Source organism: Pelophylax lessonae (genome assembly GCF_965119305.1).
Source record: "Pelophylax lessonae genome assembly, chromosome: 7".
In the NCBI taxonomy this organism is placed as follows: domain Eukaryota; kingdom Metazoa; phylum Chordata; class Amphibia; order Anura; family Ranidae; genus Pelophylax; species Pelophylax lessonae.
Window position 1 is genome coordinate 293,851,360 of NC_138774.1, and position 18,211 is coordinate 293,869,570.

Below are 18,211 nucleotides of genomic sequence, written 5' to 3' on the forward strand. Positions count from 1 at the left end.
CCCATCACTGACCATTGTCTTCTCTCCCCGATCCATCCATCCCATCACTGACCATTGTCTTCTCTCCCCGATCCATCCATCCCATCACTGACCATTGTCTTCTCCCCTCCGATCCCATCACTGACCATTGTCTTCTCTCCCCGATCCATCCATCCCATCACTGACCATTGTCTTCTCTCCCTGATCCATCCATCCCATCACTGACCATTGTCTTCTCTCCCCGATCCATCCATCCCATCACTGACCATTGTCTTCTCTCCCCGATCCATCCATCCCATCACTGACCATTGTCTTCTCTCCCCGATCCATGCATCCCATCACTTACCATTGTCTTCTCCCCTCCGATCCATCCATCCCATCACTGACCATTGTCTTCTCTCCCCGATCCATCCATCCCATCACTGACCATTGTCTTCTCTCCCCGATCCATCCATCCCATCACTGACCATTGTCTTCTCCCCTCCGATCCCATCACTGACCATTGTCTTCTCTCCCCGATCCTTCCATCCCATCACTGACCATTGTCTTCTCTCCCTGATCCATCCATCCCATCACTGACCATTGTCTTCTCTCCCCGATCCATCCATCCCATCACTGACCATTGTCTTCTCTCCCTGATCCATCCATCCCATCACTGACCATTGTCTTCTCTCCCCGATCCATCCATCCCATCACTGACCATTGTCTTCTCTCCCCGATCCATCCATCCCATCACTGACCATTGTTTTCTCTCCCAGATCCTCCCATCCCATCACTGACCATTGTCTTCTCTCCCCGATCCATCCATCCCATCACTGACCATTGTCTTCTCTCCCCGATCCATCCATCCCATCACTGACCATTGTCTTCTCTCCCCGATCCTCCCATCCCATCACTGACCATTGTCTTCTCTCCCTAATCCTTCCATCCCATCACTGACCATTGTCTTCTCTCCCAGATCCTTCCATCCCATCACTGACCATTGTCTTCTCTGCTCGATCCATCCATCCCATCACTGACCATTGTCTTCTCTCCCCGATCCTCCCATCCCATCACTGACCATTGTCTTCTCTCCCCGATCCATCCATCCCATCACTGACCATTGTCTTCTCTGCCCGATCCTCCAATCCCATCACTGACCATTGTCTTCTCTCCCTGATCCTCCCATCCCATCACTGACCATTGTCTTCTCTCCCCGATCCATCCATCCCATCACTGACCATTGTCTTCTCTCCCCGATCCATCCATCCCATCACTGACCATTGTCTTCTCTCCCCGATCCATCCATCCCATCACTGACCATTGTCTTCTCTCCCTGATCCATCCATCCCATCACTGACCATTGTCTTCTCTCCCCGATCCATCCATCCCATCACTGACCATTGTCTTCTCTCCCCGATCCTCCCATCCCATCACTGACCATTGTCTTCTCTCCCCGATCCATCCATCCCATCACTGACCATTGTCTTCTCTCCCCGATCCATCCATCCCATCACTGACCATTGTCTTCTCTCCCCGATCCTTCCATCCCATCACTGACCATTGTCTTCTCTCCCCAATCCTTCCATCCCATCACTGACCATTGTCTTCTCTCCCTGATCCATCCATCCCATCACTGACCATTGTCTCCCCCCCCCCCCCCGATCCATCCATCCCATCACTGACCATTGTCTTCTCTCCCCGATCCTCCCATCCCATCACTGACCATTGTCTTCTCTCCCCAATCCTTCCATCCCATCACTGACCATTGTCTTCTCTCCCAGATCCTTCCATCCCATCACTGACCATTGTCTTCTCTCCCCGATCCTCCCATCCCATCACTGACCATTGTCTTCTCTCCCCAATCCTTCCATCCCATCACTGACCATTGTCTTCTCTCCCAGATCCTTCCATCCCATCACTGACCATTGTCTTCTCTGCTCGATCCATCCATCCCATCACTGACCATTGTCTTCTCTCCCTGATCCTCCCATCCCATCACTGACCATTGTCTTCTCTCCCCGATCCTCCAATCCCATCACTGACCATTGTCTTCTCTCCCCGATCCATCCATCCCATCACTGACCATTGTCTTCTCTCCCCGATCCATCCATCCCATCACTGACCATTGTCTTCTCTGCCCGATCCTCCAATCCCATCACTGACCATTGTCTTCTCTCCCCGATCCTCCCATCCCATCACTGACCATTGTCTTCTCTCCCCGATCCATCCATCCCATCACTGACCATTGTCTTCTCTGCCCGATCCATCCATCCCATCACTGACCATTGTCTTCTCTCCCCGATCCTCCCATCCCATCACTGACCATTGTCTTCTCTCCCCGATCCATCCATTACATCACTGACCATTGTCTTCTCTCCCCGATCCTCCCATCCCATCACTGACCATTGTCTTCTCTCCCTGATCCATCCATCCCATCACTGACCATTGTCTTCTCTCCCAGATCCTTCCATCCCATCACTGACCATTGTCTTCTCTCCCCGATCCTTCCATCCCATCACTGACCATTGTCTTCTCTCCCCGATCCTCCCATCCCATCACTGACCATTGTCTTCTCTCCCAGATCCTTCCATCCCATCACTGACCATTGTCTTCTCTCCCCGATCCTTCCATCCCATCACTGACCATTGTCTTCTCTCCCCGATCCTCCCATCCCATCACTGACCATTGTCTTCTCTCCCCGATCCATCCATTACATCACTGACCATTGTCTTCTCTCCCCGATCCTCCCATCCCATCACTGACCATTGTCTTCTCTCCCCGATCCATCCATTACATCACTGACCATTGTCTTCTCTCCCAGATCCTTCCATCCCATCACTGACCATTGTCTTCTCTCCCCGATCCTCCCATCCCATCACTGACCATTGTCTTCTCTCCCTGATCCATCCATCCCATCACTGACCATTGTCTTCTCTCCCAGATCCTCCCATCCCATCACTGACCATTGTCTTCTCTCCCCGATCCTCCAATCCCATCACTGACCATTGTCTTCTCTCCCCGATCCTTCCATCCCATCACTGACCAATGTCTTCTCTCCCCGATCCTCCCATCCCATCACTGACCATTGTCTTCTCTCCCCGATCCTCCCATCACTGACCATTGTCTTCTCTCCCAGATCCTCCCATCCCATCACTGACCATTGTCTTCTCTCCCCGATCCTTCCATCCATCCCATCACTGACCATTGTCTTCTCTCCCAGATCCTCCCATCCCATCACTGACCATTGTCTTCTCTCCCCGATCCATCCATCCCATCACTGACCATTGTCTTCTCTCCCCGATCCATCCATCCCATCACTGACCATTGTCTTCTCTCCCCGATCCTTCCATCCCATCACTGACCATTGTCTTCTCTCCCCGATCCTTCCATCCCATCACTGACCATTGTCTTCTCTCCCCGATCCTCCAATCCCATCACTGACCATTGTCTTCTCTCCCCGATCCTTCCATCCATCCCATCACTGACCATTGTCTTCTCTCCCCGATCCTCCCATCCCATCACTGACCATTGTCTTCTCTCCCCGATCCTCCCATCACTGATAATTGTCTTCTCTCCCCGATCCTTCCATCCATCTTATCACTGACCATTGTCTTCTCTCCCCGATCCTCCCATCACTGACCATTGTCTTCTCTCCCCGATCCTCCCATCCCATCACTGACCATTGTCTTCTCTCCCCGATCCTCCCATCCCATCACTGACCATTGTCTTCTCTCCCCGATCCTTCCATCCCATCACTGACCATTGTCTTCTCTCCCCGATCCATCCATCCCATCACTGACCATTGTCTTCTCTCCCCGATCCTTCCATCCCATCACTGACCATTGTCTTCTCTCCCCGATCCTTCCATCCCATCACTGACCATTGTCTTCTCTCCCCGATCCTCCAATCCCATCACTGACCATTGTCTTCTCTCCCTGATCCTCCCATCACTGACCATTGTCTTCTCTCCCCGATCCTCCCATCCCATCACTGACCATTGTCTTCTCTCCCCGATCCTCCCATCCCATCACTGACCATTGTCTTCTCTCCCCAATCCTCCCATCCCATCACTGACCATTGTCTTCTCTCCCCGATCCATCCATCCCATCACTGACCATTGTCTTCTCTCCCCGATCCTCCCATCCCATCACTGACCATTGTCTTCTCTCCCCGATCCTTCCATCCCATCACTGACCATTGTCTTCTCTCCCCGATCCTTCCATCCCATCACTGACCATTGTCTCCTCTCCCCGATCCTTCCATCCCATCACTGACCATTGTCTCCTCTCCCCGATCCTTCCATCCCATCACTGACCATTGTCTCCTCTCCCCGATCCTTCCATCCCATCACTGACCATTGTCTTCTCTCCCCGATCCTCCCATCACTGACCATTGTCTTCTCTCCCCGATCCTTCCATCCCATCACTGACCATTGTCTTCTCTCCCCGATCCTCCAATCCCATCACTGACCATTGTCTTCTCTCCCCGATCCTCCAATCCCATCACTGACCATTGTCTTCTCTCCCAGATCCTCCCACCCCATCACTGACCATTGTCTTCTCTCCCCTATCCTTCCATCCCATCACTGACCATTGTCTCCTCTCCCCGATCCATCCATCCCATCACTGACCATTGTCTTCTCTCCCCGATCCTTCCATCCCATCACTGACCAATGTCTTCTCTCCCCGATCCTCCCATCCCATCACTGACCATTGTCTTCTCTCCCCGATCCTTCCATCCCATCACTGACCAATGTCTTCTCTCCCCGATCCTCCCATCCCATCACTGACCATTGTCTTCTCTCCCCGATCCTCCCATCACTGACCATTGTCTTCTCTCCCAGATCCTCCCATCCCATCACTGACCATTGTCTTCTCTCCCCGATCCTTCCATCCCATCACTGACCATTGTCTTCTCTCCCAGATCCTCCCATCCCATCACTGACCATTGTCTTCTCTCCCCGATCCTTCCATCCCATCACTGACCATTGTCTTCTCTCCCCGATCCATGCATCCCATCACTGACCATTGTCTTCTCTCCCCGATCCTTCCATCCCATCACTGACCATTGTCTTCTCTCCCCGATCCATCCATCCCATCACTGACCATTGTCTTCTCTCCCCGATCCTTCCATCCCATCACTGACCATTGTCTTCTCTCCCCGATCCTCCCATCCCATCACTGACCATTGTCTTCTCTCCCCGATCCTTCCATCCCATCACTGACCATTGTCTTCTCTCCCCGATCCTTCCATCCCATCACTGACCATTGTCTTCTCTCCCCGATCCTCCAATCCCATCACTGACCATTGTCTTCTCTCCCCGATCCTCCCATCACTGACCATTGTCTTCTCTCCCCGATCCTCCCATCACTGACCATTGTCTTCTCTCCCCGATCCTCCCATCCCATCACTGACCATTGTCTTCTCTCCCCAATCCTCCCATCCCATCACTGACCATTGTCTTCTCTCCCCGATCTTCCCATCCCATCACTGACCATTGTCTTCTCTCCCCGATCCTTCCATCCCATCACTGACCAATGTCTTCTCTCCCCGATCCTCCCATCCCATCACTGACCATTGTCTTCTCTCCCCGATCCTCCCATCACTGACCATTGTCTTCTCTCCCAGATCCTCCCATCCCATCACTGACCATTGTCTTCTCTCCCCGATCCTCCCATCACTGACCATTGTCTTCTCTCCCCGATCCTTCCATCCCATCACTGACCATTGTCTTCTCTCCCCGATCCATTCATCCCATCACTGACCATTGTCTTCTCTCCCCGATCCATGCATCCCATCACTGACCATTGTCTTCTCTCCCAGATCCTCCCATCCCATCACTGACCATTGTCTTCTCTCCCCGATCCTTCCATCCCATCACTGACCATTGTCTTCTCTCCCCGATCCATCCATCCCATCACTGACCATTGTCTTCTCTCCCCGATCCTTCCATCCCATCACTGACCATTGTCTTCTCTCCCCGATCCATTCATCCCATCACTGACCATTGTCTTCTCTCCCCGATCCTTCCATCCCATCACTGACCATTGTCTTCTCTCCCCGATCCTTCCATCCCATCACTGACCATTGTCTTCTCTCCCAGATCCTCCCATCCCATCACTGACCATTGTCTTCTCTCCCCGATCCTTCCATCCCATCACTGACCATTGTCTTCTCTCCCCGATCCATCCATCCCATCACTGACCATTGTCTTCTCTCCCCGATCCTTCCATCCCATCACTGACCATTGTCTTCTCTCCCCGATCCATTCATCCCATCACTGACCATTGTCTTCTCTCCCCGATCCTTCCATCCCATCACTGACCATTGTCTTCTCTCCCCGATCCTCCTATCCCATCACTGACCATTGTCTTCTCTCCCCGATCCTTCCATCCCATCACTGACCATTGTCTTCTCTCCCCGATCCTTCCATCCCATCACTGACCATTGTCTTCTCTCCCCGATCCTCCAATCCCATCACTGACCATTGTCTTCTCTCCCAGATCCTCCCACCCCATCACTGACCATTGTCTTCTCTCCCCGATCCTTCCATCCCATCTCTGACCATTGTCTCCTCTCCCCGATCCATCCATCCCATCACTGACCATTGTCTTCTCTCCCCGATCCTTCCATCCCATCACTGACCATTGTCTTCTCTCCCCGATCCTTCCATCCCATCACTGACCAATGTCTTCTCTCCCCGATCCTCCCATCCCATCACTGACCATTGTCTTCTCTCCCCGATCCTCCCATCACTGACCATTGTCTTCTCTCCCAGATCCTCCCATCCCATCACTGACCATTGTCTTCTCTCCCCGATCCTTCCATCCCATCACTGACCATTGTCTTCTCTCCCAGATCCTCCCATCCCATCACTGACCATTGTCTTCTCTCCCCGATCCTTCCATCCCATCACTGACCATTGTCTTCTCTCCCCGATCCATCCATCCCATCACTGACCATTGTCTTCTCTCCCCGATCCTTCCATCCCATCACTGACCATTGTCTTCTCTCCCCGATCCATCCATCCCATCACTGACCATTGTCTTCTCTCCCCGATCCATCTATTCCATCACTGACCATTGTCTTCTCTCCCCGATCCTTCCATCCCATCACAGACCATTGTCTTCTCTCCCAGATCCTCCCATCCCATCACTGACCATTGTCTTCTCTCTCAGATCCTTCCATCCCATCACTGACCATTGTCTTCTCTCCCCGATCCTTCCATCCCATCACTGACCATTGTCTTCTCTCCCCGATCCATCCATCCCATCACTGACCATTGTCTTCTCTCCCCGATCCATCCATCCCATCACTGACCATTGTCTTCTCTCCCCGATCCATCCATCCCATCACTGACCATTGTCTTCTCTCCCCGATCCATCCATCCCATCACTGACCATTGTCTTCTCTCCCCGATCCTTCCATCCCATCACTGACCATTGTCTTCTCTCCCCGATCCATGCATCCCATCACTGACCATTGTCTTCTCTCCCCGATCCTTCCATCCCATCACTGACCATTGTCTTCTCTCCCCGATCCATCCATCCCATCACTGACCATTGTCTTCTCTCCCCGATCCTTCCATCCCATCACTGACCATTGTCTTCTCTCCCCGATCCTCCCATCCCATCACTGACCATTGTCTTCTCTCCCCGATCCTTCCATCCCATCACTGACCATTGTCTTCTCTCCCCGATCCTCCCATCACTGACCATTGTCTTCTCTCCCCGATCCTCCCATCCCATCACTGACCATTGTCTTCTCTCCCCGATCTTCCCATCCCATCACTGACCATTGTCTTCTCTCCCCGATCCTCCCATCCCATCACTGACCATTGTCTTCTCTCCCCGATCCTCCCATCACTGACCATTGTCTTCTCTCCCCGATCCATCCATCCCATCACTGACCATTGTCTTCTCTCCCCGATCCATCCATCCCATCACTGACCATTGTCTTCTCTCCCCGATCCATCCATCCCATCACTGACCATTGTCTTCTCTCTCAGACCAGGAGCAGGTGGGAAGTGTCGGCCAGGTGGAGATGTTACACAGATGTAACCTGCTGGCTCTGGTGGGGGGTGGCAGCAATCCCAAATTCTCTGATATATCCGGTACATTGATTTATTGTGATTTTTTTGTTATTTTAAACATTTTTATGATATAAAATGTTGAAGATGACGGTTTTTGGTGTTTCTATTCTTCTGTATTTATAGTGCTGATCTGGGACGACTCACGGGATGGAAAAGATAGGCTGGTCCTGGAATTTACCTTTACCAAACCAGTGCTGAGCGTCCGCCTGCGATCTGACAAGTGAGTCCGCCGTCCTCTCCTCACACCTTCGCTTCCCACCTGTAATACCCATTCCTGTCCAGGACACACTGTGATACTTTGACTGACAATCACTCAGTGATGCAACACTGTACCCAAATTAATATAATACAGCGATCCCACAGTAAAAATCCCTCACCAGCAATTTGCTGCTGCAAGCGATCTGGAGCTAATGATAGGTTCATTCAGTAGTTCCTCCTTCCTCCATTGTGAGAGGAAGGGGTGTGGCTCTTCAAGGTAAACAGTAGTACTGTTTATATTTGTGATCCTTGTGATTGGTCAGCACAAGCAATCACAAGGTACAGAGCCACTTGGATTGACTCCATACACAGATCACAGCCGTTAACCACTTGAAGACCAAGTTTTTTCCTGGTACTTTTTGTTTACAGGTTTAAATCGGTATTTTTTGATAGAAAATTACTTCGAATTCCCCAAACATTAAATTTTTTTTCCCAGAGACCCTAGAGAATAAAATGGCGATCATTGCAATTTTTTATGTCACACGGTCTTTGCGCAGCGGTTTTGCAAACGCAACTTTTTTTTGGAAAGAATACTCTGTAACCAATTAAGCCCCGAAGGATTTGGCTGCTCAATGACCAGGCCCTAGTTTGCGATTCGGCACTGCGTGACTTTACCGGACAGATTGCGTGATGACTGATCACTGTACTGGCCCGCTGCCGAGTGGGGGCGGGATCGTGCCGCCGGCGGTGCCCGCTCATCCCCCTAGCTTCTTGCGTGTGACAGACGTAAATCTACATCAGTTTGCGCAGGAGAGCCATCTTGTAAATCTGTGGCGGGTGGTCGGGAAGTGGTTTTAAAGAACAAATCCATTCCAGTTGTCTGATTAAATTGAAAGGTGGAGTCTACTGTTACAATCCCTGACAAGGAGCGTGCTGATAGGAGGAGAGAGCAGAGAGATGAACCAATCACTGTGCTGCTTCTCCTGTCACTGACCAGTCACAGGCTGGGACCCATAGGAAAGTGGGTTGAATAATACTGACCACCAGACTGAGGACATCTAGTGGCAGAAAGAAGTACTGCGGGGGGGAATCTGCAGGCGCTCCTCCAAGCTAACGTGTTTTCTTTTATTGCAGGATTGTGATTGTAGTGAAGAATCGAATTTACGTCTATTCCTTCCCAGACAATCCAACCAAACTGTTTGAGTTTGATACCAGAGACAACCCTAAAGGTAAAAGCTTCAAACGGCGACTGTACCGATCACTTGTTATAGGACACGCCCCCCGGTCTGTTCATGTTACTGATTGGTGCGTCTGTGTATGTCCCAGGTCTGTGCGATCTCTGCCCCAGCATGGAGAAGCAGCTACTGATCTTTCCTGGTCACAAGTGCGGCAGCCTGCAGCTAGTGGTAAGTTCTAAGTCTCAGTCTCCAATGCCTGCCATTGTGCAGGGCGCCCTTCCAGCAGAGATCAGCACCCATCTGTCTTCATTAGACAATACTGCTGTACTGCTATATCCCAGCATAACAGAAGAGAACACATCTCCGGCATCCCTTTAGACGTGCAGGGGTGTAACTACAGGGGTTGCATTTGCAACCGGGCCCCATGCTCCAGGGGGCCTGTGCGGCTCCCCTGTACACCTGGATAGGAGGGGCGGCGGGGCGGCATGTAGAGAAATCACTGTCCTCCTTTTTCCCTCTGTAGCTGCAGGAGAAAAATGGAGGAGATTGGTTCCTCTGTATGCGGCCCCCCCCCCCCAATCCACCTATCCAGTTCACTTGTGTTCTGCTGTCTCTGGGCCCCTGTATGCTCCCCTGACCCCCCCCCCCCCCACCTACACTGTGCTGCCCCCACCACTCCTCCTATCCAGTTCACTTGTGTTTTGCTGTCTCTGGGCCCCCTGTGTGATCCCCTGATTTCAGGGGTCCGGGGGGCCCTTCATGGTTTCTTGCATCGGGAGCCCTGAAGGTTCTAGTTACACCTCTGTAGACGTGCATTCTCCTCCCCTGATGGCCACTGGTGCTGCAGGTATGATCTGTGCAATCTGCTGATCATCTTCCTAGAGTGTAATCAAGCAAATGATCAACAGATTTCACAGCTATAATCTGCAGCACTCATTGGCCAGCAGGGAGGAACATGCACATCTATTGGGATGCTGGCAATGTGTTTTTTCATATAATGCAAAGGCTTTTTAATCGATATGTCAGAATAACACAGAGTCCGGCTTCTCGTCCCTCCAGGTGGTCGTCATATGACGTCCTCCCAGATTGTGTGATGACTGATCACTGTACTGGCCCGCTACCGGTACCATGTGGCCACTGTAACCAATCACAGCAGATCACATGACAGTTTTAAACAATGGATGGCTTCCTTTCAAGTCATCCATTGTGTACAATTGTGTTGCTAGCTGTGATTGGTCACATTGATCACATGATATAGACTGGGCCAATCACAGCCCATCTTGTGTCATGTGATCAGCTGTGGCCATTCACATTTATTTTATTTAGTAGAATGTTTGCTTATAGCAATTAAATTCATTGTTATAAGCAAACATAAAGTGTTAAAGAAAAAAATAAATTCTGATCACTTCCCAAGAATAGTACAATGTTACTATGGTAACATTAGAGTTCTCTGGTCACATTGTGTTAAAAATATATATATATATATATATATATATATATATATATATATATATGTATTTATTTTTTCATACTGTCACAAGTGAGTGTTCCAGATGACCACTTAATCAGTAATAATGATGACACTGCACTGGTGACAGTATGTAAAAAAAATGTTGGGCCTCAGAAGAGGTATTTGTTGAAGAGATGACGGAGGTCGGTGACGCTTTCTTTGTCATTTAGGATCTGTGCAACGCCAAGCCCAGCAGTTCATCTGCGCCGTTCACCATAAACGCCCATCAGAGCGAACTGGGCTGCCTGGCCGTCAACCAGCAGGGGACGCTGGTGGCTTCCGCCTCCCGGAAAGGCACTTTAATCCGGCTGTTTGACACTCAGACGCGGGATCAGCTGGTGGAATTAAGACGCGGCACCGATCCGGCCACCTTATACTGGTAGGTGATGAGTATATAGGAGATTGTATCTGTATTCCTCTGTGTGCTGAGATGGGGGAGGAATAAATTAGGGATCTCCCTTGTTTACATGGACAGATCTCCGTTCTGTGTGTTTTACTGACGATCGGCGGGTGCCGGAGGACATCCAGTGCCCGGCACCCGCAGATGGGCTTCATCTCTGATTAATCACAGTGGAAGCGGGCTGCAACCGGGGCCCCCATAGGCAGGAAGTGCACGGCGCCCCCCCTAGTCAGGAAGTGCATGGCGCCCCCTCTAGGCAGGAAGTGCAAGGCGCCCCCCCCTAGTCAGGAAGTGCACGGCGCCCCCCCCCCCTAGTCAGGAAGTGCACGGCGCCCCCCCCTAGTCAGGAAGTGCACGGCGCCCCCCCCTAGTCAGGAAGTGCACGGCGCCCCCCCCTAGTCAGGAAGTGCACGGCGCCCCCCCTAGGCAGGAAGTGCACAATCAGGTATAATATATAGGTGATCCTGCACAGGAGCAGTAAATGCGTTATAGGGCAGTCCAGCCCATCTCATGGAGGTAATAAATAAAATAATCTGATTGGTTATTGGTGTTGTGCAGTGTTCATGTTACAATGTTGCCTGTGGCTGCTAATGAATGGAGAAATGTCCAATGACCGGTCCTCTTCATGGGGATCTCTATTTTTCTTCCTTTTATTTTTTATTTTTATTAATTTTCAGCATCAATTTTTTTATTTATATTTTTATATATTTTTTATTTATGTTTTTTATTTATATTTTTATATTTATATATATTTATTCATATTTTTATATTTATTTATATTTTTATTTTTCTTCCTTTTCAGCATCAATTTTTTATTTATATTTTTATATATTTTTTATTTATATTTATTTATATTTTTATATTTATATTTTTATATTTATTTATATTTTTTATTTTTCTTCCTTTTCAGCATCAATTTTTTATTTATATTTTTATATATTTTTAAGTTATATTTTTATATATTTTTTATTTATATTTTTTATTTATTTTTATATTTTTATATTTATTTATATTTTTTATTTTTCTTCCTTTTTCAGCATCAATTTTTTATTTATATTTTTATATATTTTTTATTTATTTTTATATTTATTTATATTTTTATTTTTCTTCTTTTTCAGCATCAATTTTTTATTTATATTTTTATATATTTTTTATTTATATTTTTTATTTATATTTATATTCTTTATTTATATTTTTATATTTATATATATTTATTTATTTATATATTTATATTTTTATATTTATTTATATTTTTATATTTATATTTATTTATATTTTTATATTTATTTTTTTATTTTTCTTCCTTTTCAGCATCAATTTTTTATTTATATTTTTATATATTTTTTATTTATATTTTTTATTTTTATATTTTTATATTTATTTATATTTTTTATTTTTCTTCCTTTTCAGCATCAATTTTTTATTTATATTTTTATATATTTTTTATTTATATTTATTTATATTTTTATATTTATATTTTTATATTTATTTATATTTTTTATTTTTCTTCCTTTTCAGCATCAATTTTTTATTTATATTTTTATATATTTTTAAGTTATATTTTTATATATTTTTTATTTATTTTTATATTTTTATATTTATTTATATTTTTTATTTTTCTTCCTTTTTCAGCATCAATTTTTTATTTATATTTTTATATATTTTTTATTTATTTTTATATTTATTTATATTTTTTATTTTTCTTCTTTTTCAGCATCAATTTTTTATTTATATTTTTATATATTTTTTATTTATATTTTTTATTTATATTTATATTCTTTATTTATATTTTTATATTTATATATATTTATTTATTTATATATTCATATTTTTATATTTATTTATATTTTATATTTATTTATATTTTTATATTTATTTATATTTTTATATTTATTTTTTTTATTTTTCTTCCTTTTCAGCATCAATTTTTTATTTATATTTTTATATATTTTTTATTTATTTTTTATTTATATTTTTTATTTTTATATTTATTTATATTTTTTATTTTTCTTCCTTTTCAGCATCAATTTTTTATTTATATATTTATATATATTTTTTATTTATATTTATATTCTTTATTTATATTTTTATATTTATATATATTTATTTATTTATATTTCTATATTTATATTTATTTATATTTTTATATTTATTTATATTTTTTATTTTTCTTCCTTTTTCAGCCTCAATTTCAGCCATGACAGTTCCTTCCTGTGCAGTTCCAGTGATAAAGGGACCGTTCATATCTTCGCTCTGAAGGACACCAAGCTCAACCGCCGATCTGCGTACGTACCATGTGACTCTGGAAGCTCCGCCTTCTCTGTATACTTTTATTAGAGAAATGGCGGATATGAATTAAATGCAGCAGAATATTCTGTAATTGGGAAGTGACAGTTTATTAACCAGTTCTGGACCGGAAGGATTTTCCCCCTTAATGACCAGGGCCTATTTTGCAATTCAACACTGCGTTACTTTAACTGACAATTGCGCGGTCGTGCGACGCTGTACCCAAATAAAATTGATGTCCTTTTTTTCCCACAAACAGAGCTTTCTGTTGGTGGTATTTGATCCCCTGTGCGATTTTTATTTTTTGCGCTATAAACAAAAACAGAGCGACAATTCTGAAAAAAATATATATTTTTTACTTTTTGCTATATAACATCCCTGTAAAAAAATGAACCCCCCCTTAACCCCTTCCCTGCCAGTGTCATTATTACAGTAACAGTGCATATGTATAGCACTGATTACTGTAGTAATGTCACTGGTAACCCCAAAAATGTCAGTCAAGGGTCCGATCTGTCCGCCGCAATGTCGCAGTCCAGCAAAAAAAAAATCGCAGATCGCCGCCATTACTAGTTAAAAAAAAAACAATAAAAATGACAAAAATCTTTCCCTTAGTTAGTAAACGCAATAACTTTTGCGCAAACCAATCAAAATACGCTTATTGCGATTTTTTTTTTTTTTTTACCAAAAATATGTAGCAGAAAACAAATTGGCCAAAAATGTTAAAAAATTTTGATTTTTATTTTTTTGGGGAATTTCATATATCAGAATGTGAAAAATATTGTTTTTATTTTTTAAATTGTTGCTCTTTTTTTTCAAAATTTAAAATATCGCACAGGTGATCAAATACCGCCGAAAGAAATCTCTATTTGTGGGAAAAAAAGGACATAAATTTAATTTGGGTACGGTGTCGCACGACCGCACAATTGTCCGTTAAAATCACGCAATATATGGCCTGGTCAGGAATGGGGTAAAATCTTCCGGTCTTAAAGCGGTTAAAAATACGCTCATTGAGAATTTTTTTGTAGCTAAATACATTTTGGCCTAAATAAATGACAAAAATGTAATATTTTGGATATTTTTTAACTGTCAAAGTAGAAAATGTCAATTTTTGTCTCAAAATTTTTGCTCTTTTTTTATTAATATCGCAAAAAATAAAAATCGCAGAGGTGATGAAATACCACCAATAGAAAGCTCTGTTTGTGGGGGGAAAAAGGACGTAAATTTTGTTTGGGTATGGCGTTGCATGACCGCGCAATTGTCAGTTAAATTCGCGCAGTTGCAAAAAGTTGCCTGGAGGTTAAGCAGGAAAATCCTCCGGGGGTAAAGGGGTTAAACAAACTTCTCTGACGTTGTCATTATGGGGGAGGGGTTTGTAGAATTTTGGGGAAAATAATGAATTTTGGAATAAAGCTGTGAGATAAAATGTGGAAGAAGTGAAGCGCTGGGAATATTTCCGGATTCTCTGTAGATTTTAGGTAAAATGAGATTCTGAAAACATCCATGGGTTTGTTTCTTATTTCTGATCGTCTTTCTTTCTTATTGGACAGCTTGGCGCGTGTGGGGAAGGTGGGTCCTATGATTGGGCAGTATGTGGACTCCCAGTGGAGTTTGGCCAGTTTCACCGTCCCGGCAGAGTCCGCCTGCATCTGCGCCTTCGGGAAGAACACCTCCAAAAATGTCAACTCTGTGATAGGTGAGCGCAGATTATCTCTTCTTATATCCTAGGTGAGTGCAGATTATCTCTTCTTATATCCTAGGTGAGTGCAGATTATCTCTTCTTATATCCTAGGTGAGGGCAGATTATCTCTTCTTATATCCTAGGTGAGAGCAGATTATCTCTTCTTTATATCCTAGGTGAGAGCAGATTATCTCTTCTTATATCCTAGGTGAGGGCAGATTATCTCTTCTTATATCCTAGGTGAGAGCAGATTATCTCTTCTTATATCCTAGGTGAGGGCAGATTATCTCTTCTTATATCCTAGGTGAGAGCAGATTATCTCTTCTTATATCCTAGGTGAGGGCAGATTATCTCTTCTTATATCCTAGGTGAGAGCAGATTATCTCTTCTTATATCCTAGGTGAGTGCAGATTATCTCTTCTTATGTCCTAGGTGAGTGCAGATTATCTCTTCTTATATCCTAGGTGAGAGCAGATTATCTCTTCTTATATCCTAGGTGAGAGCAGATTATCTCTTCTTATATCCTAGGTGAGGGCAGATTATCTCTTCTTATATCCTAGGTGAGGGCAGATTATCTCTTCTTATATCCTAGGTGAGAGCAGATTATCTCTTCTTATATCCTAGGTGAGGGCAGATTATCTCTTCTTATATCCTAGGTGAGGGCAGATTATCTCTTCTTATATCCTAGGTGAGAGCAGATTATCTCTTCTTATATCCTAGGTGAGAGCAGATTATCTCTTCTTATATCCTAGGTGAGAGCAGATTATCTCTTCTTATATCCTAGGTGAGAGCAGATTATCTCTTCTTATATCCTAGGTGAGAGCAGATTATCTCTTCTTATATCCTAGGTGAGAGCAGATTATCTCTTCTTATATCCTAGGTGAGGGCAGATTATCTCTTCTTATATCCTAGGTGAGGGCAGATTATCTCTTCTTATATCCTAGGTGAGTGCAGATTATCTCTTCTTATATCCTAGGTGAGGGCAGATTATCTCTTCTTATATCCTAGGTGACAGCAGATTATCTCTTCTTATATCCTAGGTGAGGGCAGATTATCTCTTCTTATGTCCTAGGTGAGGGCAGATTATCTCTTCTTATATCCTAGGTGAGTGCAGATTATCTCTTCTTATATCCTAGGTGAGGGCAGATTATCTCTTCTTATATCCTAGGTGAGTGCAGATTATCTCTTCTTATATCCTAGGTGAGGGCAGATTATCTCTTCTTATGTCCTAGGTGAGAGCAGATTATCTCTTCTTATATCCTAGGTGAGAGCAGATTATCTCTTCTTATATCCTAGGTGAGCGCAGATTATCTCTTCTTATGTCCTAGGTGAGAGCAGATTATCTCTTCTTATATCCTAGGTGAGGGCAGATTATCTCTTCTTATATCCTAGGTGAGTGCAGATTATCTCTTCTTATATCCTAGGTGAGGGCAGATTATCTCTTCTTATGTCCTAGGTGAGAGCAGATTATCTCTTCTTATATCCTAGGTGAGGGCAGATTATCTCTTCTTATGTCCTAGGTGAGAGCAGATTATCTCTTCTTATATCCTAGGTGAGGGCGGAATTTGCATCGCATGGAATCTGCACAGCAATGTCTGCGCAAAAGTTATCGCGTCTAAAAACTACGGGAAAATATTTATGTCCTTTTTATTTATTTATTTTTTACTAGTAATGGCGGCGATTTTCAATTTTTAGCGGGACTGCGACATTGCGGCGGACAAATCGGACCCCTAACTGACATTTTTGACACTTTTGGGGGGACCAGTGACATTACTACAGTAATCAGTGCTAAAAATATGCACTGTCACTGTAATAATGACACTGGCAGGGAAGGGGTTAACACTGTGGGTGATCAAGGGGTTAAATGTGAGCCTAGGGGAGTGATTATAACTGCGTGGGGGCGTGGCATGTGAAATGATCATAGAGACCTGTGTTCCTATATAGAAGGATCCCGGGCGCTCTGTGATCATTCCAGGGAGAAGAACGGTTGGCTGTGATTACAACATCCGATCGTCCTTCTCTCTCAGCGGGGAACGATGGCGGGTGGCCATTGAAGTAGTCAGGGGGTGACAGAGGAAGGGAAATGCCAATTGTTGATTCTTTGTCTCCCCTTCACAGCGGTCTGTGTGGACGGGACGTTTCACAAATACGTCTTCACCCCGGAGGGGAACTGTAACCGCGAGGCCTTTGACGTGTATTTGGACATCTGTGACGATGACGTTTTTTAATCAGCGATGAGAAGGGGAGACGGAGGGGACACAGCTGACACGGATGGGACCTGCGGGGACATTGTATTATTATTGTATATAGACTGGATGGGACTGGGCCAATATTTATAAATCTCATGGTGGAGAATCCAGGAAGGGAAGAAGTGACGATGGATAGAATATTATACTACAACACATCCGATTTCATGTCAAATAAAAAATACATTTGGATTCCTGACATTCATTTAATAACCGACTTCTATACCGGGGGGGGGGGGGGGGATCCTGGCATTCCTCCCCTACATGGAAAGAGAAAATGTATTGCTGGAAAATTACTCACAACCCCCAAATATATATATACACACACCCATACACATATATATATATATATACACACACACACAAACACACATATATATATATATACACACACCCATACACATATATATATATATACACACACACACACACATATATATATATATACACACACCCATACACATATATATATATATATACACACACACACACAAACACACATATATATATATATACACACACCCATACACATATATATATATATACACACACACACACACACACATATATATATATATACACACACCCATACACATATATATATATATACACACACACACAAACACACATATATATATATATACACACACCCATACACATAT

At 44.4% G+C, this 18,211-nt stretch overlaps 1 protein-coding gene across 2 annotated transcripts in view; it reads left to right on the forward strand.

Moving 5' to 3' along the window:
- The window catches only part of WDR45 (WD repeat domain 45), a 443,369-nt gene extending 425,782 nt beyond the window's left edge, over positions 1-17,587 (forward strand). For both annotated transcript variants that reach the window (XM_082263360.1, XM_082263359.1), the window contains exons 4-11: positions 7,970-8,074; positions 8,177-8,273; positions 9,386-9,480; positions 9,578-9,657; positions 11,110-11,318; positions 13,523-13,624; positions 15,173-15,318; positions 17,422-17,587. In XM_082263360.1, the coding sequence (XP_082119486.1) occupies positions 7,970-8,074; positions 8,177-8,273; positions 9,386-9,480; positions 9,578-9,657; positions 11,110-11,318; positions 13,523-13,624; positions 15,173-15,318; positions 17,422-17,531 (944 nt within the window). In that variant the 3' untranslated portion in view covers positions 17,532-17,587. The remainder of the gene's footprint in view (positions 1-7,969; positions 8,075-8,176; positions 8,274-9,385; positions 9,481-9,577; positions 9,658-11,109; positions 11,319-13,522; positions 13,625-15,172; positions 15,319-17,421) is intronic.
- Positions 17,588-18,211: the final 624 nt, after the last annotated feature.